Source organism: Jaculus jaculus, chromosome 4 (assembly GCF_020740685.1).
Source record: "Jaculus jaculus isolate mJacJac1 chromosome 4, mJacJac1.mat.Y.cur, whole genome shotgun sequence".
Classification (NCBI taxonomy): Eukaryota; Metazoa; Chordata; class Mammalia; order Rodentia; family Dipodidae; genus Jaculus; species Jaculus jaculus.
The window spans coordinates 169835639-169856941 of NC_059105.1; the positions used below are offsets into that span (position 1 = coordinate 169835639).

A 21303-nucleotide genomic window follows, 5' to 3' on the forward strand; every position below is an offset into this window, starting at 1 on the left:
TCTTACCTACAGTGAATAGTGTAACAGTAATCATGGATGTGTAAGTATCTGTGTGGGACACTGACTCAGAATTATTTGGCTATCTACCCAAGAGGGGTGTGGTGGTTTGATTCAGGTGTCCCCCATAAACTGAGGTGTTCTGAATGCTAGGTTCCCAGCAGATGGAGATTTGGGAATTAACACCTCCTGGAGGGAGTGTATTGTTGACTTATGGGTGTTACTGCCAGTTTCCCCATGCTAGTGTTTGGCACACTCTCCTGTTGCTATGGCCCACCTTATGTTGGCCAGGGGGTGACGTCCACCCTATGTTCAGGCCATAGAGCTTCCCCTTCGAGCCTATGAGGCAAAACAAACCTCTTTTTTCCCATAAGCTGCTCTTGGTTGGGTGATTTCTACTAGCAACACAAATCACTCTGCCATAAGTGGCATAGCTGGATTGTATGACAGCTCTACTTTTATTTGAAGGACCTCCATACTGACTCCATCATGTCCTCACTGACAAGGAGTGACTACTCTTTCTACACATATCTGCCAGCATTTGTTTTCTTTGACGATAGCCAATTGACGGGTAAGAAAGACTCTCAAAGCAGTTTTAATTTGCATTTCCCTGATGGTTAAGGATGTTAAACACTTATTCAAACATGTATTGGACATTTATATATTTTTTTTAACTGTGGATTCAGTTGATTGGCCCATTTATCAACTGGATGATTTGGGGGGTTTGGTGGTTTGTTTTTTTCTTCTTGCCTATGGTGATTATTTCCTTTGCTGAAGTTACACTTTTAGATGCCATGTAATCCCATTAGTTAATTGTAATTTGTTAATTTTAAAAAATATTTTTATTTATTTGCAAGAAGAGGAGAGAGAAAGAGAGGGAAGGAAAAGGGAGGGAGAGAGAATATATGCTTGGGCCTCTTGCCACTGCAAACAAACTCCAGACGCATGCACCATTTTGTGCATCTGGCTTTACATGGTTACTGGCGAATCAAATCCAGGTTCTTAGGCTTTGCAGGCAAGTACCTTCACCACTGAGCCATCTCTCCAGCCTTCAGTTAATTATTTATGCCACTAGCCTTTTTTTGTTGTTTTTTTGTTTTCTGAGGCAAGGTCTCACTGTAGCCCTGGCTGGCCTGAAACTCACTCCACAGCCCCAGGGTGGCCTCCTCCAAGTGCTGAGGCTAAAGCTTTAGAGTTTACACACACCTCACAGAACGTATGGATCAAAATAAAACAGAGAGGACTACCAGTTAAAATGACAGGCTCAGTAAGTTGAAAAGGAGACATAAAGGGTGGAGAAAGGAAGGGAGGAGGCTACTTAATAGGTTGATATTGTATATATGTAATTACAATGATTGTAATGGGGAGGTAATATGACGGAGAATGGAATTTCAAACGGGAAAGTGTGGGGGTGGGGAGGGAGGGAATTACCATTAGATATATTTTATAATCATGGAAAATGTTAATAAAAATTAAAAAAAAAAATGACAGGCTCAGCAAGGCATGGTGGCGCATGCCTTTAATCCCAGTAACCAGGAGGCACAGGTAGGAGGATCACAGTGAGTCCAAGGCCACCATGAAACTACACAGTGAATTCCAGGACCCTAAGGGAGGGGGGCAGGGGGAAGCACAGTCTAGAAGCTGTCACCATATGACACAGTTGAGTCACAAGAAGAAAAATTAAAACAGGGGCTGAAGAGATAGCTTAGTGGTTAAGGCACTTGCTTACAAAGCCAAAGGACCAAGGTTTGATTCCCCAGTATCCACATAAAGACAGATGCACAAGGTGGCACAAGTGTCTGTGGTGGCTGAAGGCCTCAGCACACCCATTCTCTCTTTCTCAAATAAATAAATGAATATTTAAAAATATTTAAAAAAGAAAAAACAAAGGAACAAATAAAAAATAAAATACACTATTCCAAAAAGAGAGCTTCCATATCCACAAAAGAAAAGTAGTAAACCTTCAGTTCTGCAGCTCCCTATTGGGAAGGAGGAAGCAAAAATCTTTCCAAGAGGTAAGACAGGCAGTCCAAGCCTCACGGAACAAACCCACAGCTCTCAAGCCACAAATCTAACAGCAGAATTTGGTGAGACATTAATTTCTCCAGCACATGGGTTAGTGGTGGAGAACAAGCCATTCTGTCACATTTTATGTGGCCCAGGGGACAGCAGCTGGGCATCATCTTGCAAGAGAATCTGTTGTTGAAAACTGAGCTGTGCTGGCAGCTTGAGACAAGAACCAACCACAGCTGGCTGCCACACCCCCAAGGTGAGGGAAGGTCCAGCAAGGTAGTTGCAGTGGACACGAGAGGCAGACAAGTACAGGCACTGAAAACTATAAAGCTAGGCAGCAATCCTGTTTCAGTCTTCCAAAGAACTGGGATTACAAGCCTGTGCTACCAGGCCTTGCTCACTTGATATACATCGCCTGTTTTTCATTATTTGAAAATATTTGTTACTTCTCTTAGTTTTTTCCCTTTTTGCTCCTATGTCCCGGACATCTAGTATTTTGACATTATCTTATTTTTTAAAGAAATACCATTTTATTAATTCTGGAATACTCAGTATGGATAAATCATGTGTTGTATCACCCGTTCCCTTGTCCCTGCCCCCATTCTGCTGGGGTCCTCCTCAGTGGGGTTGCAGTTATTCCCTATGGGATTGAGAAGTACCATTTTTCAAATGTAACATTTTTTTTCAAATTTGTTGCTCTTTTCTCATCTTCTCTTTAACATTCTTCCCCATGCTTCCTTTTCCTTTCTTTTTTTTTTTTTTTTTTTTGATTTTTTGAATTTTTTTTTTCTTGAGGTAGGGTCTCGCTCTAGCCCAGGCTGACATGGAATTCACTATGGAGTCTCAGGGTGGCCTCGAACTCTCGGCGATCCTCCTACCTCTGCCACCCAAGTGCTGGGATTAAAGGCGTGCGCCACCACGCCCGGCTCCTTTTCCTTTCTTTTATGTAGTATTTTCCCCTTTCTCTGCCTCCTATGTCTCACTCCTACTATTCCCACACTCATTCTAAATAATTAATTTTATAGAATATCCTGTATTAGTTTTCCCATTTTCAGTTCTAAGGTCATTGATGACATATAGCTGAATTTAATCAATTTTCTAAGTATATTTCAATATCGTACAGTGCATGATGCTGCTATAACATAAGCTTGTTCTTGCCCAGCTAACTAGTACTGGGAATTAAGCCTTCAATAGCAGCCTGTACAATTAGAAGATCCCAAATAAAACTGGGAAAGAAATCCAAACAAACCCATGTGAAACTGCAACATAGAAACTCAAGAAATTTAGCTGGGCGTGGTGGTGCACACCTTTAATCCCAGCACTTGGGAGGCAGAGGATCTCCATGAGTTCGAGGCCACCCTGAGACTCTATAGTGAATTCCAGGTCAGCCCCGGCTAGAGTGAGACCCTACCTCGAAAAAAAAAAAAAGAAATTTGAAGTAGGGCCAGGTGTGGTGGTGCAAGCCTTTAATCTGGCACTTGGGAAGCCTAGTTCGAGGCCACTCTGAGGGTACATAGTGAATTCCAGGTCAGCCTGGGCTAAAGCAAGACCCTACCTGAAAAATTCAGAAAAAAAAGGGAAGGAAGGGGAGGACGGGAGAGGAAGAGAGAAGTGGAAGGGAGAGAAAGGAGAAGATGAATGGATGGATGGGAGAGAGGTAGGAAGGAAGGAAGGCAGGGAGGGGAAAGGAAAGAAGGAAGTGGGGAGAAAGGAAAGGGGGAGAAAGGAAAGGAGAAAAGAAAGAAATGGAAAAGTAAAGGAACATGACACTCAAGAAGATCATTTAACTCAAAGATCATACATAGGAGGTAAAACAGTGGAAGAACACTTCAAAAGTTTATTGGCAAAAAAAAAAATCAATCTGGGAGCTGGGCGTGGTGGCGCATGCCTTTAATCCCAGAACTCAGGAAGCAGAGGTAGGGGGGGCTCGCTGTGAGTTCGAGGCCACCCTGAGACTGCATAGGTCAGCCTATACCACAGTGAAAACCCTATCTCAAACACACACACACACACACACACACACACAAAGAAAAAAGAAAAGAAAAATCAATCTGAAAGAGATCACAAACAGATAAATTCAATGTATAACAGAGAGACAGAATGAAAAGTCAGCTACACAGTAGAAATGGTCAGCAAAATGGACTGAGACTGAAAAAACTGAAATATTGGTCAGGCATGGTAGCACATGCTTTTAATCCCAGCACTCAAGAGGTAGAGGTAGGAGGATCGCTGTGAGTTCAAGGCCACCCTGAGCTAGAGTGAGACCCTACCTCAAAAAAGAAAAAAAAGGGCTGGAGAAATGGCTTAGCGGTTAAGCTCTTGCCTGTGAAGCCTAATGACCCCTGTTCGAGGCTCGGTTCCCCAGGTCCCACATTAGCCAAGTGCACAAGGGGGCGGTTCGTTTGAAGAGGCTGGAAGGTCTGGCGTGCCCATTCTCTCTCTCTCCCTCTATCTGTCTTTCTCTCTGTGTCTGTCGCTCTCAAATAAATAAATTTTAAAAAATTTAAAAAAAATTGAGGGCTGGAGAGATGGCTTAGCGGTTAAGCGCTTGCCTGTGAAGCCTAAGGACCCCGGTTCGAGGCTCAGTTCCCCAGGTCCCACGTTAGCCAGATGCACAAGGGGGCACACGCATCTGGAGTTCGTTTGCAGAGGCTGGAAGCCCTGGCGCGCCCATTCTCTCTCTCTCCCTCTATCTGTCTTTCTCTCTGTGTCTGTCGCTCTCAAATAAATTAAAAAAAAATTAAAAAAAAAATTGAAATATTGGAACTGACAAACTCAGTAAATAATACATGATGGAAACTGTCACTAACAGACTTCAACAAACAGAAGATAAAAGATCAAAGAAATACCACATTCAAACTTCAATAAAGACAAACTATAATTGAGTGAAAGCACATCTAAAAGCATGAGCTATGATCAAGAGACCAGGACACATGTAAAATCCACAGGCATGGAGAGCTGGGAGAACTACTAAAGAAGCCCAGGCTATCTAGTCAGTAAAAGAGACAGACATCAGAGGTAAGTAGCAGGGGAGTGGCTCAGTGATTGAAGGTGCTTGCTCCACAAGCCTGCTGTTCAGCTCAATCCCCAGTAACCAGGGGAAACTGAATGTAAAGCAGGACAGGAAGCAATGCACATGGCTGTAAACCCAACGGCAGAGGTAAAGCCAGGAGTATCTGAAAGTCAACAGACCAGCCAGATTGGCCTTTGCAGCAAAATCAAGACACAGACAGACTGTCTCAATAAAAGGTAATAGGAGATGACCCACACACCAAGGTTGTTCCCTGACCTCCACCCATGATTGTGGTATGTATGTGAGTGCCCCCAAACAAATAGAAATTTAAAAAACAGGGCTGGAGAGATGGTTTAGCGGTTAAACGCTTGCCTGTGAAGCCTACACACTCTGGTTTGAGGCTCGATTCCCCAGGACCCATGTTAGCCAGATGCACAAGGGGGAGCATGAGTCTGGAGTTCGTCTGCAATGTCTGCAGGTTCTGGTGCGCCCACTCTCTCTCTATCTGCCTCTTTCTCTCTCTGTCGCTCTCAAATAAATAAAAATGAACAAAAAAACATTTTTTAATAAAAAAAAATTAGACATGTAGCCGGACGTGGTGGCACATGCATTTAATCTGGGCACTTGAGAGGCAGAGGTAGGTGGATCACTGAGAGTTCGAGACCACCCTGAGACTACGTAGTGAATTCCAGGTCAGCCTGGGCTGGATGAGATCCTACCTCGAAAAAACGAAGAAAAAAAAAGTGAGTGAGAAATTTAAAACCTCAAGCAGACATGACCAGAAAGGAATTCACAATACATTCAATCTGTCAAAAATACCAACCAAGTTTACAATGGCAGTGAACAGTGAATACCTGGGAGACCCAAAATTCATTAGCACTACAAGAAAAGAAAGCCAACTCCAAGCACAAGATGAGTCATCTCCAGCACATCTGCCAAGGCCAGGAACCATTGCAGAGGAAGAAGCAAATTCAATGTGAGTGCTGGCTGAGGCTGGGAAGACAGCTCAGTGGTAACAAATGCTTGCTTGCAAAGCCTTACAGCCCTCATTCAATCCCCCAGTATCTACAAAGTGGCATATGCATCTGGAGTTTCTTTGCAGGGCCAGGAGGCCCTGGTGCACCCATTCTCTATCTGCCTCTTCCTCTAGCTCTCTCAAATAAACAAACAAACAAAACTGACTCAGAATGTGTAGTGGCTCATGCCTGCAATTCCAGCAGTTGGGAAGTAGAGGCAACAGCATCAGGCACAAGTTCAAGGTCATCCTGGGGATATAGCAAGACCCTATCTCAAACATGTGCAAAGATTTTGTTCACCAGACACCCTGGTGGGGTAGTAGGAGCGTCTAAGGGGTGTGAAGTGCTAAGCCCTTGCTAGGGATCAATTTCAGTGTAGGAAAGACACGGAGGCACTGTACACCTAACACAGGCAAAAACTATGGCCAACCAAATACAACACTAACTTGATCTGAAATTCACTAGTATCCTCAACAATATCCTTTCTAATAAACTGGTAAACCTGCTACCCTAAGCTCTGCGAGCTACTCTAGAGTACAGGTAAAATAACAGAAGGGTTTTGAGTAGTATCATAATGGAAGAAGGCAGTCATGAGGACTGAGCCCTGAAACTACGGAATAAAATGCTAGCTCCAAGTAAATATCAGAATTAAACTGAATTAAAGAGTACCAAATGTATGCTCACTTCACAACTGATTGTGTGCTTGGTATACATAGAAAAAAATATATCCTCAAAACAAAATGAAAAGTATTTAGGAGCTAGGTATGGTGGCGCACACCTTTAATCCCAGCACTCAGGAGGCAGAGGTAGGAGGAACACTGTGAGTCTGAGGAATTCCAGTTCAGCCTGAGCTAGGGCAAGACCCTACCTTAGAAAACAAAACAAGAACAAAAAAAGAAAGAAAAAGTATTTAGTAATTAAAAGGAAAAATAAGGTCTTTAGAAATGAGATAAATAAACTCTAACATTTACTACCTGTTGTTTTTGACTATTTTTAAGGGCTAGCAAATACTATAAAGAAAAAAAAGAAAGAAAGAAACAGCGGGTGTGGTGGGGCACACCTTTAATCCCAGCACTTAGGATACATAGTGAATTCCAGGTCAGCCTGGACTAGAGTGAGACCCTACCTCAAAAATAAAAAATAAAAAAAAAATAAATAAATAAAAAATAAATAAATAAATAAAAAATAAAAAGAGAAAAATAGCCAGGACCCATATAAGCAAGATGCACAAGGTGGTGCATGCATCTGGAGTTTGTTTGCCACTGGAGGCCCTGGCATGCCCATTCTCTCTCTTCTCTCTGCCTATTTCTGTATCTCTCTCTCAAATAAATAAGTTATAAAAAGAGGAAAATAAGAACTAAAAAAAAAAAAAGAAACAAAACCATTGCTATTAGCAGATAATATGCATTTTGTAACAAGCCCCAAATAACCTACAGATACAAGTCTGAATAATTGTAGAATAGAATTATAAAACATACCAAGAATATACTGGAACTTAGTAGGGCATGGTGATGCATGCCTTTAATCCCGGCACTCAGGAGGCAAACAGAGGATTGCTGTGAATTCAAGACCACCCTGAGACTACATAGTGAATTCCAGGTCAGCCTGGGCTAGAGTGAGAATCTTCCTCAAAAAAAAAAAAAAAAAAAAAAAAAAGGTTCTGCTAAGATGCAGCAGCAATCAGGGCTTTTTGGCCCTACTTAAGAGACATCAGGGGCCAACACAGCCTTGTTCTGAGGTTGCAATGGCTTACCACAGCCATCCCCTACAACAGTATCCACATTAATGCTTAAAGAGTAGATCCTTGCGGCTAGAGAGGTGGCCAGCACTCAACCATGGAGCTACTGCCATAGCTCTCTAATGACGAGTTTTAAAAAACAAAAAGACTTACAAGAGCTGGAGAGATGGCTTAGTGGTTAAGGCATTTGCCTGCAAAGCTAAAGGACCCAGGTTTGATTCCCCAGTACCCATGTAAGCCAGGTACACAAGGTGGCACATGTGTCTGGAGTTCTTTTGTAGCAACTAAAGTCGCTGGCACATCCACTATCTCTTTCCCTCTCTCTATCTCTCTCTCTACAATAAATAAATTTAAAAAAAAACCTTACAAATGCACAATATATAAATCACATGACACACAAAATAAAATTAGGTAGGCAATTTAGATTTCCATCAAACTTTCAACAGTTTAACCCTAGAAATAATTCTGCTACAACCGTCTGACATAAGGAGCAATGGTAGGAAATAGCAGTCTTTCCACAACTATCTTAGAGACTTTGCTTTAAAAGACAGACCCTTTTTGGATGCTGGAGAGAGAGCTCAGTGGTTAAAGGTGCCTGCATGCAAATCCTGACAGCCCTATTTCAATTCCCCAGACCCCAATGGCAGGAGTCCATGGTGCATCCATTCTCATTCATTCATTCATATTCTCTCTCATAAAATATAAGACCCTTTTAGGTGAGCTTAGTCGGCTGTTGTAGTTAGGTCTCATTTTGACATAACTGTTGTCTTGCCTTTAAGATATATATACATCCCAATTCTAGAATATAATTATTCATAAAAAAAAACAAAAACATAAGGAAATTCTTACCAGAAAGATCCACCACAGCCTCATGACTGGAAACAGCTCCTTTCTCAATAAAAAGATCCCGAAAATATTCACTATTAGCGGACAAAACAGATTTATGAGCTTTATACTCTTCTCCTTCAATTAACAATGTAACATCGCAGAACTGGTTGGAAAGTCTTTGCTCGTTCAGCTGTTTCAAAACAGCCTGGCAATGTTTCGGGGAAGAACGTTTTACCACTCCTTTGGTATCAACCTGTCAAAGTAAGTTTGGGATCAACAGGTGTATTATAGATCATTCATGTGTGTGTGTGTGTGTGTGTGTGTGTGTGTGTGTGTGTATATATATATATATATATATATATATATATATATATATATATATATATATAGTATGCTTGTTTGTTTTGTTTTGTTTTTAGAGGTAGAGTCTCTAGCCCAGGCTGACCTGGAATTTACCAAGTAGTCTCAGGGTGGTCTCGAACTCACAGTGATCCTCCTACCTTTGCCTCCCAAGTGCCTGGCTTTCTTCTATGTACTTTTTACCCTTAAGAAAATCCATTTCTTAAGAGGTAAAGAGGGCTGGAGAGATTGCTCCGTGGTTAGAGGCTCGTGCTTATAAAGCCTGACAGCCTGGTTTCAGTTACCCAGTACTCACATACGCCAGATGCACAAAGTAGTGCATTTTCTGGAGTTTCATTTACAGCAGCAAGAGGCCCTGGCACTCCCATTTCCTCTCTCCTTCCCACCCCCGTTTCTCTCTGCAAACAAAGAAAAATACTTTTTTTTGTTTTTTTGGTTTTTCGAGGTAGGGTCTCACTCTAACCCAGGCTGACCTGGAATTCATTCACTATGGAGTCTCAGGGTGGCCTCGAATTCACAGCGATCCTCCTATCTCTGCCTCCCAAGTGCTGGGATTAAAGGCATGCGCCACCACGCCCGGCTCAAAATACTTTTTAAAAAGAGGTAAAGAGCCAAGATATGCCCATTCTCTTTATCTGCCTCTTCCCCCCCCCAAACAAATGAATAAATAAAATATATTATTTAAAACAAAAACATCCAGTAGACAGCCAAAACCCTAAGTAGGAGACTGGCAATGTAGCTCAGTTAGTAAAGAGCTTCCCTAGCATGCATGAAGGCCTGCATAAAATCTCCTGCACCGCATAAATCAGGTGTGGCTGTGCATGCAAGAGGACTACAAGTTCAAGATCAACAGGTAGCCGGGCATGGTAGTGCACGCCTTTAATCCCAGCACTCGGGAGGCAGAGGTAGGAGGATCGCCATGAGTTTGAGGCCACCCTGAGACTCCATAGTGAATTCCAGGTCAGCCTGGGTAGGGTAAGACCCTACCTCGAATAACAGAAAAAAAAAAAAAAAAAAAAGATCAACAGGTAGGTGCGCACACAGGAGGACCAGAAGTTCAAGATCAAGAAATCCAAGGAAGGGATGAAGAGATGGCTTAGCAGTTAAGGCGTTTGCCTGCAAAGCCAAAGGATCCTGGTTCGATTCTCCAGGACCCACATAAGCCAGATGCACAAGGGGTACATGCATCTGGTGTTTGTTTGCAGTGGCTGGAGGCCCTGGCATGCTCATTCTCTCTCTCTATCTTTCTCGGTCTCAAATGGATAAATAAAATATATTAGTAAGGCCTCCAGGCATGGAGCAACCACTGTGCCTGGAAGTTCGCCATCCTTTTTTTGGGGGGGAGGGGAGGGGAAATCAAGAAACCCCATGTAGTGGGTGCACACCTTTAATCCCAGTACTCAGAAGGCAGAGGTAGAAGGATTTCTGTGAGTCTGAGGCCACCCTGAGACTACCTAGTGAATTCTAAGTCAACCGTGGCTAGAGAGAGACCCTACCTCAGGGAAAAAAAAAAAAAAAAAAAAGATTAAGATCATCCTAGGCTGCACAGCAAATTTGAGGCCAGACTATTTGAGACCTAATCTCGATTTTTTTTAAAGGCAGTTGCTCACAGACTCTCACCATGGAGCCTGGTGACATTTTGAATTTTTAACTCAAAAACTCTAAGTAAAACAGGTGTGGTGGCCCATGCCTTTAACCCCAGCCCTTGGGAAGCAGAGGTAGGATCACTGTGAGTTCGAGGCCAGTCTGAGACTACTTAGTGGATTCCAGATCAGCCTGGGCTATAGCAAGACCCTGCCTCAAAAAACAAAAACAATCTAACTTTTCCTTCTTCCCATTTCTCATCTTTGGATGCTGTGGTAGTTTGAATAGATGGTCCCAATATATTCAGAGTTTTATTAGTTTGTAGTTTGGATTTGCAGCCACCTGGCTGGAGGAGGTATCACTGGGCAGACCTTAAGGTGTGGTGGTGGGTTTAAATTCCAATCTAAAGATATGCAAAGTGCCTAGTTCTATCTGGAGTTGCTGAAGTGTGCTGTGTCATTTCCATCTCTCTGTTTGAACCTGTGAAGGCAGGCCAGCCTCTGCCATTAGGGAACTTCCCTTGGATCTGTAGGTTTCAATAAATATCCCTTCATCCATAACTGTTCCTTGTTTGGAAGTTCATCTCAGTGAACCTGAAGCTCTCTGCTACAGATGCTGATGGATGTATTTTATACTTGCCCTGACACTTTGGGGTGTTTAACACCTTTTTTCATTTGCAATAAATCTCTTTTGCCTTACTCAAAAAACTAGCCAGCATATTATTTATTACCTTGCCATCTGACCCACAAACTACTTCGGAAAAATACTGTCTGCTTCTATAAGCAATATCATTACAAAAGGGAGTAGTTAGCTGGGTGTGGTGGCACACACCTTTAATCCCAGCACCTGGGAGGCAGAGGTAGAAGGATCACCACCAGTTCGAGGCCACCTGAGAATACATAGTGAATTCCATGTCAGCCTGGAAAAAACAAAAACAAAACAAAACAAAACAAAACAAAACAAAAAATAACAAAAGGGAGTAATTAAAACTAGCAATAAACTATCAAGGCACTAAGTTGATTCTGGAGAAGAAATACTTATGTGCTATAAAGTCAGGCCTACTAGAGCCAGCAACAGATGTATTTAGCTTATATAACAACCAGAACAAGATCTGCCTTATTCAATAAGCTCTACTTTAAACACTTTACTTTACTTAAATCTTCATTGTTAGTACTAATATTCAAGAAGTATTAGTAATTTGAAAAAAAAAATTTCAGTAAGTCTGAAAATAGCACTACATTTGTTACAACTGTTAGTGTGAATAGAAGTACCACTTACAAATACAAGTTCATGTTTAGATACAGGCTTCTTTTTTGAAGACTTGGAGGCTGTAGTTGGAGGTGAAGTAAAGTTGCTAAGGTCATCCTCTGATTCATTACTTTCATCTCCAGATTCAAGGTCCAGTCCCAATTCTTCCAGCATTTCTGAAGTGTCTGATATTGGACGAGAGCGATCTAGTTTCTCCTGGCATTTGCTGCACTGCTTTATGTAATCTTTGACTTGTTTTAATATACCTTCAATAAAACAAAGAAAAGAAATAACATCTAAATTTAACACTGTTCCTACTTGAAAAATGAAGACTATATGACATAATGTGAACAATAATTTGTGTTCCAATGCAGACAACAAAGCATACTTGGGCTGGAGAGCTGGCTTAGCAGTTAAGGCACTTAACTTTGGCCTGCACAGCCAAAGGACCCAGGTTCTGTTCTCCAGACCCACATAAGACAGATACACAAGGTGGCACATGCATCTGGAGTACATTTGCAGTGGCTGGAGGCCCTGGTGCGCCCATTTGCATTCTCTCTCTCTGGCTCTTTCTCTCAAATAAATAAAAATAAGAGTGCAGAGGGCCGGGCGTGGTAGCACACACCTTTAATCCCAGCATTCGGGAGACAGAGGTAGGAGGATCACCATGAGTTCGTGGCCACCCTGAGACTACACAGTGAAATCCAGGTCAGCCTGGACTACAGTGAAACCCTACCTCCAAAAAAAATTAAAAATTAAAAAAGCATACTCATGCCCATAAAGAACATAGTGAAGTCTTCAAAATATAAGATGCATAGTTTCAGATGTATATTTGTGTGTGTATGTCTGTTTGTCTATATATCTCTATGGACAGATATGATGATTTCCATGCTGTTTATTTCCAGTTACTGATTTTCCATACTATAAGATGGTTATACAGCACTATCCACTTCCATGTGTATTACTGGACATCTCTGTAATAGAAACTATGTCCCACCAACTATAGACCACATATATGATAATGATCCCATAAGGCTGTAATATAGCTACACCATCTAGATTCAACAGTACATTCTAGAATGTTCACATAACCACAAAATTACCAAGTCATACAGCCATAATACTCACAATGTATCTCCTAAATGATACCTGACTATGTATGAAAGCTATGCTCAACTGTCTTGACCTATACAAATAATTTAATGTGGCTCAAGCTGTAGTAATCTCTCTAGACCATTAACATCAGACCAGACCATGAAATCTGTTTTGGAATGGAATCGATGGATACAATGGAATGTGTATGGATACAATGTGTAACGTGTCTGAACAGAAACCTTAAAAGGAAACCAGTGTTTCCCATCAGTTCCCTCCATAGCTGTCCCTTTTTCAACAAACAGAATGTTCCAGAATAATGTTTTCTTTAACATGCTGCTTATACTTTTTCGTAATCTGCAATATGATTATCTAAAAAAATATACCTTTACTGGGGACAAGGGTACTACAACTCTGTGTCACAGTGTACTCTTAGAATACTCAGGGTCCTAAGTCTGACCTCTGCCATGGCAATGCAAAACAGGCAGTGCAAGAAAGCAAGCAAACAAAAAGCATGCTACAGAATAAAATGAATAATAAGCCAAGGCAGGTCTCTTCTGACAATTCAGCTCGCTGTGACAAAAGTAGAAGATATCTCCCATGTGCGAGACTCAAAGATGAATAAAAACCAGTCAGGACTCTCCAGGAGTTCACAGCTTCGGTAGACAGATAATACAAACACATCTGTATTCCAGGGAGCCTGTGTAAGTGCCACAATAGAAGTGGGAATAAAGTGTTAGAACTGTCCAGAAAAGGAAGAGGAAGGAGACGTTGATGCTGACCAGGGGAGTCTGCAAAGTTTTCCCCAGATGTCCATGGAGGGAACCTTGAAAAATCAGACCTGTACAAGCGCACACTGAGGTCTAACAGCAGAACGGCAGGCCTAGCCCCACAGAAGCCACTTCTCTCCCCTCCACACCAAACCACTTCAGAACTGCTACCCGAGGGCTCATGAACTTGAAATGATTTTAATCTCAGCTCAGAAATCCTAGGAAGGAGGCATAGGTAGAAATGAACCATTTTTATCACTTTTGCATAATTTTGTACTTCAAGCCTTACTACTGAGGACTTTTTATAATAGTGAGACTTACCCAGAACCTTGCATCAATTTTAAAGAAGGCCCTTCATTCAGGGAAAACACGTGAAACCCATCTGAAGCCTAGAACAGGACTAAAACCAAAGCAAATGAAGCTGTTAAAAAAAAAAAAAAAGTCTTGTTTTGGGTCTGGGGAAATGGCTTAGTGGTTAAGGCGTTTGCCTGCAAAACCTAAGGACCCTAGTTTGATTCCCTAGGACTCATGAAAGCCAAATACACAAGGGGGTGCATGCGTCTGGAGATCATCTGCAGTGGCTAGAAGCCCTGGGGCACCCATTCTATCTGCCTCTCTCTTTCTCAAATAAACAAATAAATAAATATTTTTTAAAAAATAGTCTTGTTTGCTTACTTGAGAGCGACAGAGAAAGAGGGAGAGAAAAAGTGAGAATGGGGGCGCCAGGGCCTCCAGCCACTGCAAACAAACTGCAGATGTGTGCGCCCCCTTGTGCATCTGGCTAAGGTGGGTCCTGGAGAAATCGAGCCTTGAACCAGGGTCCTTAGGCTTCACAGGCAAGCGCTTAACCGCTAAGCCATCTCTCCAGCCCTAGTCTTGTTTTTTACAGATACAAGATCATAGAGTTGTGTGTGATGATAATGAATATAATCCATCCAAAGTGGGTTGCATGTGAGCCAATGACCGAACCTTGTTTTAAACTGCAAACAAAAACAGTTCTCTAAAATTTAAAAAAAAAAAAAAAAAAAAAAGGCCGGAGGGTTGTCTTAGCAGTTAAGGCGTTTGTCTGCACAGCCAAAGGACCTTGGTTCAATTCCCCAGGACCCACATAAGCCAGATGCACAAGGGGCCACATGTGTCGGGAGTTCCATTTGCAGTGTCTGGAGGCCCTGGCACGCCCATTCTCTCTGTCTGCCTCTTTCCCTCTCTTGCTCTAACAAATAAATTAAATTTTAAAAGGGAGCCGGGTGTGGTGGTGGCTCACGCCTTTAATCCCAGCACTTGGGAAGCAGAGGTAGGAGGATCGCCATGAGTTCAAGGCCAACCTGAGACTACATATGGAATTCCAGGTCAGCCTGAGCTACTAGTGAGACCCTACCTCGGAGAAAATAAAAAAAAAGAGGAGGGGCTGAAGAGGTAGATGAATTAGCAGTTAAGGCAAAGCCTAAGGACCCATGGGCTACTCTCCAGATCCCACATTAGCCAGACACACAAAGAGGAAGCAACTGCAAGGCTGTACAAACATCTGGAGTTTGACTGCAGTGGCTGAGGCTCTGATGCACAATTCTGTCTCTTTTTCTAAAATAAAATTTAAAAAAAAATTAAACTGCAAGTTCAGAGGCTAAGGCAGTAGGACTGCCATTACTTTGAAGTTAAGTTGGGAGCTTACATAGCAAACTCCAGGTCAGCCTGGGCTAGAGCTAGAGTAAGACCCTACCTCAAAAACCACAAAGAAAAGAAAACGTTAGATTGTATGATTCTTATACTAAAATATAAAAATATAAAATATAAAAAAATATAAAAATAATGGATATGTGAGAGAAGTAACATATCCAAAGGGCTGGTAAAATGGCTCATAGATTAAAGGCACCTGCTTGCAATGTCTGCAAGTCCAGGTACAAAAGTCCCAAGCCACATATGTAAGACAGATGCACAAAAAAAGGACACAAGCAGCCAGTGTTGGTTTGCAGTGTCAAGAGGCCCTGCCACATCCATACACACATGTAAATATATTTCTAAGCACAAAATCGTGAATAAGGATATAGTTATCATAAATCTTACATCCAGGGCTGATGATGGTTTAGCAGCAAGGCATTTATTTGCCTGTAAAGACTTAAGGACCCAGATTCAACTTCCCCCTACCCAAGTAAGTCAGATGCACAAGGTGGCACCATGCATCTGGAGTTCGTTTGCAGTGGGTGAAGGCAACCATTATCTATCTGCCCCCACAAACAAACATTTTCAAAAATAAAATTAAAATCAAAACTCTCATATCCAGGGACTGTGGAAATAGTTTAGCAGTTAAAGGCACTTGCTTGCAAAGCCTGGAAACCTAGATTAAACTCCTCAGCACCCATGTAAAGTCTGGGTTTAATTCCCCAGCATCCACAAAAAGCAAGACACAAAAAATGATGCATGTGGGGAAAAAGAAATTAAGCCAGATGTGGTGGAACACGCCTTTAATCCCAGCACTCAAGAGGCAGAGGTCAGCCTGGACTAGAGTGAGACCCTACCTTGAAAAACAAAACAAAAACAACAAAAGATGATGCATATGGAACAGTGTGTGGTAGCATGGGCCTTTAATCCCAGCACTTGGGAGGCCAAGGTCGGAGTGTTACTGTGAGTTCGAGGCCAGCCTGAGACTACATAGTGAATTCCAGATCAGCTTGAGCTAGAGTGAGAAGACCCTGCCTCAAGGGGGAAAAAAAAAGAAAGAAAGGTGCATGCCACTGGGCATCCCTTGGTGTGCTCTTAGACAGACACAGAGACACACCTCTCCCTCTCTTCCTTTCTCGGACAGTTTTTTTAATTCTTATATCCAAGGCTGGGAAGGTAGCTCAGTTGCGAGAATGCTTGCCTAGCATACACAAAAGCCTTGGTTTGATACCCTGCACACAAAAACCAAAGTGTGGTGACACCTGATGGTAATGCCAGAACTTGAGAAGTGGAAGAAAGATAAGGAGTCCTTGGCACAGGAAGTTCCAGGCCACGTCAGGTAGGGAAGCGCCTAAATGAAACTCGTAAAAATAAATAAATAGGCCGGGCGTGGTGGCGTACGCCTTTAATCCCAGCACTCGGGAGGCAGAGGTAGGAGGATCGCCGAGAGTTCGAGGCCACCCTGAGACTACATAGTGAATTCCAGGTCAGCGTGAGCCAGAGTGAGACCCTACCTCGGGAAAAAAAAAAAAAAGAAAGAAAAAAGAAAGAATAAATAAATAAATAAATAGGAAGCCATGAGTTCGAGGCCACCCTGGCTAGTGCAAGACACTACCTCAAAAAAAAAGCCCAATAAATAAAAAAATAAAATAGGGTCAGGTGTGGTTGCGCACGCCTTTAATCCCAGCACTAAGGAATCAAAGGTAGGAGGACCGAAAGGTAGGAGGACCGTCGTGAGTTCGAGACCACCCTGAGACTACACAATGAATTCCAGGTCAGCCTGGGCTACAGTGAGACCCTACCTCCAGAGAGACAGACAGACGGAGAGGGACAGGGCCTCTAGCCACTGTAAACGACTCCAGAAGCATGCACCACCATGTGCATCTGGCTTACATGAGACCTGAAGAATCAAACCTGGGTCCTTGGGCTACTCAGACAAGCACCTTAAACGGCGTAAACTCTCTCCAGGCCTGTTCATTCAATAAGAAACGTTAGCAGTGGCTGGACGCCCTAGCACGCCTCTTTATATTCATTCCCTCTCTTTCTCTCCCCCCTTCCTGTTCTCGCTCTCAAATAGATACATAAAACTTTTTTTTTTTTTTTTTTTTTTTTTGGTTTTTCGAGGTAGGGTCTCATTCTGGCTCAGGCTGACCTGGAATTCACTATGTAGTCTCAGGGTGGCCTCGAACTCACGGCGATCCTCCTACCTCTGCCTCCCGAGTGCTGGGATTAAAGGCGTGCGCCACCACGCCCGGCTACATAAAACATTTCTTAAATAAAAATTAAAAATTCCGTTACGTGCCGGGCGCGGTGGCCTTTAATACAGCACTCAGGAGGCAGAGGGAGGCGGCCACCCTGAGGCTGAACAGCGAGTCCCAGGTCACACTGGCTGGAGGCAGACCCTATCACAAGACTCAGAATGGGGAGCACGTCTCTTACGAGAGCCCTGTAGACTACCACCAACTGCAGGTGAGCAGTTTCGACGCTGAAGGAGGAACTGCGCGTCAGAGAAGGCGGCAGCCGCCGGCACCTGCTCCTCTCCCCTCCCGCGGTGACGATTCTCCAGGAGTCCACCCCGGAGCAAACGCCTCCCAGAGAACTCCGCCCTCCGCACACCGCGCCGCCGCGGGCACCTGGCGCGGGGTCTGGGGACGTCAAAACATTCGGACCGCCAACCCCCGAGTTCGCGGCCGGCAGCCGCTACCCGGCAGGACCCATCTCGACCCGACCCGACCCTCCCGCCCACGACTCGGCCTCTGCGGGCACCGCCAGGGCCACGGCCAAAGCCAGGAGACGGACGCCCCGCCCCGGAAGCCGCCCGCCGCCCGCCGCCCGCGCTGGCCCGCCCCGGGGAAGCCCCCTAAGCCCCACCCCGGCGAGGGCCCGCCCCCAGCCTCTCGGGCCTCCTTCCTGTGGGAAGTGCCGCGGCTTTCGCGTCCCCCGCCCGCCGCCGCGCGCACGCCGTCCGGAGAGGCGCCGGCCCTCACCTCGCCACCAGTACGACTTGGAGAGGTCGTGCCACGTCTGGTGCCGCGTGTGGTGCGTGCCGCCGGGGCCCAGGTGCGCGGCCTCGATGAGGTCGCGGCGCCGCTCGGGCTGCAGCACCACCTCCAGCTCCGCGAAGGTCTTGCGGTGCCGCTGCCGGCGCTGGTAGTACAGCGTCCCGTCACGAACTACGTAGCAGGCGGCAGCCTTGCGGATTTTACGCTTGACATTGCCCTCGGTGCCCGGCGCGTAGGGCTCGCGTTCGTTCGTCAAGTAGCGCAGAATGGCCCGGTAGCTCTCCTCGCTTGACATCCCGGATGGCGACGCGCTGCGGGCGCCTGTCAGGGCCAGCGACTAAAGACAGCGTTCCAGCCCCGAGCGGATGCAGCGGCAGCGACGACACCCTGAAGACAAGCGGCTCCGCCTTTGACAGGCGCCTTCCCACGGCACCCGCGGAGCAAAGGAAGGGGCGACGACTCGGTAACCAGGGGGAACTGCACTTCTCCAGCGCGCGGGATCCGCTGGCGACTGACAAAATGGCTGCTGCACCACCGGAAGTGACGCAAGTCCAGGGCGGGGCCTGCATTCTGATTGGCGCGCTCCCCACGTCTGGCTTGAGGGAGCCCGCGGACTGACGTCAATACAGTGGGAGGACATTTTGGAAGCGGGTATGCGCTCTTCCTGGGAGATCGGAGGGCGCTCCGCAGACATCTTAAGTCCTGGCAATTTCCCTTTTTTTTTTTTTTTTAATATTCCCACGCCCTCTGAGAAACCACGTGTTGCTGTTGGTCCATGGTCCCTGGCCCTCTCCGCATGGAAATGTTAGGTTTCTGCTATCAAGCCTTATTGAATCTAAGTGCCTGAATGTTATGAATTGTCTCCCAACTCAGAACGTTCGCAGTCCCCGAACTAAGCAGGACCTGAAATTTTCTGTAAGGATCACCTTATACCTATAACGAACAATCGTGTTGGGACTTTTTTAACCGTATGTATTTTTGCATAAATTTAGGGAGAGTCCCCACTTTTCACCTAAAGTGTTCTAAGCAGTCTTCGGCTGTTTCCCACTGTACGCTGAAAGCCCTAATGCAATATAATTTTTACTTTTGATGCACTAAAAGCTGCCCATCATACCCTTACCTGGTCTGAATCTGCTGTGCTGGTCTTGAGACCTGGGACCACACATGTCCAGCTTGGCCTTATGTGGAGAATTCAAGACTTCCCAGCCAGGACTTTAATTGTTCAGCTATCAACCCCATCCCACGCGTCTGTACCCTGGGACTGCCTATTCTAAGGCCCTTTGATGGCTGGGGAAACAGGTGCGCAGCAGATTGCAAAAACTCAAAAACAGCCCTTGAAGGATTATCGCCAGGTGTGGTGACACACACCTTTAATCCCTGCATTCCCAAAGGATCACTGAGTTCGAAGCCAGCCTGCGCCTACAGAGTGAGTTCCACGGCAGCCTAGGCTAGAGTGAGACCCTTACATTGCAAAAAAAAAAAGATTTTAAGAGTGCAGGTAAAATGGAAGTAGAAATAAAAGAAAACTGAAGTTTGGACAACATAAAACAGTATGTGGAAAACACCAAAAATGTAGCCAGGTATGGTAGCACACGTCTTTAATCCCAACACAGGAGGAGGATTGTCGTGAGTAAAACCAGCCAGGGATAGAGGGAGACCCTACCTTGCACAACCGAAAAAGAAAATAAAAAAAGAAAAAACTTAAACTGTCACATACCCAGCAATACAAATGTTGTAGTAGAATGCCCATAGTGGTTCAGTTCCTTCCTAAACAAAGCTAAACTTGTACATGTTTTACTTCTAGCAGGGACTCCAAGGTAATTAGAAACACCAGTGTAATCAGATTAATAAAGCAATATTCTAAGGGCACATTATGTCCAAAATTTGAAATCTATAACTTAGCATTTCATGTGGCTGTTTTAGTTAAATGTCCTTATCACAGTCAAAAGATCTTGTTTTTCCCTTTTAACAAAGTCATTTTCCCAAGCAAAATCTTATTGGGTGTGCCAGGGCCTCTAGCCATTGCACTACCATGTGTCTCTGGCTTACATGGGTTCTGAGAAATTGAACCTGGGTCCTTGGGCTTTGTAGGCAAGTGCCTTAAAACTGCTCAGCCATCTCTCCATCCTATTTTGTTAGCCCTGAATTTAATATCCACAGAAAGAAAAACAAAAACATGTAACTCCAAATTGGTAAGATGAGGATAAAACAAATACCCACCTGGACTTTAACTTAAGTATGTTCTTAGAAAAGTAATGCAGTGCTGGGCATGGTGGCGCACGCCTTTAATCCCAGCACTCAGGAGGCAAAGGTAGGAGGATTGCCATGAATTCGAGGCCACCCTTAGACTACATACTGAATTCCAGGTCAGCCTGGGCTACAGTGAGACCCTACCTAGAAAAACCAAAAAAAGTAATGCAGAATTGAGCCCAAACCAGCAGGCTTGCAAGCAAGTACTTTTAACCACTGAACAATTTCCCCAGTCTTTTAAAGACTGACTTTTATTTGACAGAGGGGTGGTGGAAAGAGAAAGTGGGTTCCAGGGCCTCTAGACACCACAAAGGGAACTCCAGACGCATGCACCACCATGTACATCTGGTTTACATGGGACCTGGAGAATTAGAACTGTGTCCTTTGGCTTTGCAGGCATGTGCTTTAACCACTAAGCCGCCTCTCCAACTCCCTGAGCATCTGTTTAAAAAAAAATTATTAGTGAACAGAAAGAGAAGGGAGAGTATAGTCTTGCCTCAGTTCTGCAAAGGAACTCCAGGCACATGTGCCATTTTGTGCATCTGGCTTTACAGATGTACTAGGGAATCAATCACAAGCTGGCAGGCTTTACAAGCAAGCACCTTCAATCACTGAGCCATCTCCCAAGCCTCAAGAATATCTTCTTTGTAAACAAAGATAGTATCGTATGCAAATGTGATATACCACATGTACTCAATTAAGCCAAGCTAGCAATCATGTAAAATTCTTAACTTTA

The 21303-nt window shown here is 44.2% G+C and overlaps 1 protein-coding gene across 5 annotated transcripts in view; it reads right to left on the reverse strand.

Moving 5' to 3' along the window:
- The window catches only part of Zbtb11 (zinc finger and BTB domain containing 11), a 37758-nt gene extending 18941 nt beyond the window's left edge, over window positions 1-18817 (reverse strand). Inside the window, exons 1-4 of one of the 5 annotated variants that reach the window (XM_045147448.1) lie at window positions 17949-18001; window positions 13981-14080; window positions 11828-12063; window positions 8627-8858 (exon numbers count right to left, since the gene is read on the reverse strand). In XM_045147448.1, the coding sequence (XP_045003383.1) occupies window positions 8627-8858; window positions 11828-11971 (376 nt within the window). In that variant the 5' untranslated portion in view covers window positions 11972-12063; window positions 13981-14080; window positions 17949-18001. Of the gene's footprint in view, window positions 1-8626; window positions 8859-11827; window positions 12064-13980; window positions 14081-17754; window positions 18002-18302 lie in introns of those variants that run through there. The other 4 variants (XM_045147449.1, XM_045147446.1, XM_045147447.1 and 1 more) reach the window with 4 other exon arrangements.
- Window positions 18818-21303: the final 2486 nt, after the last annotated feature.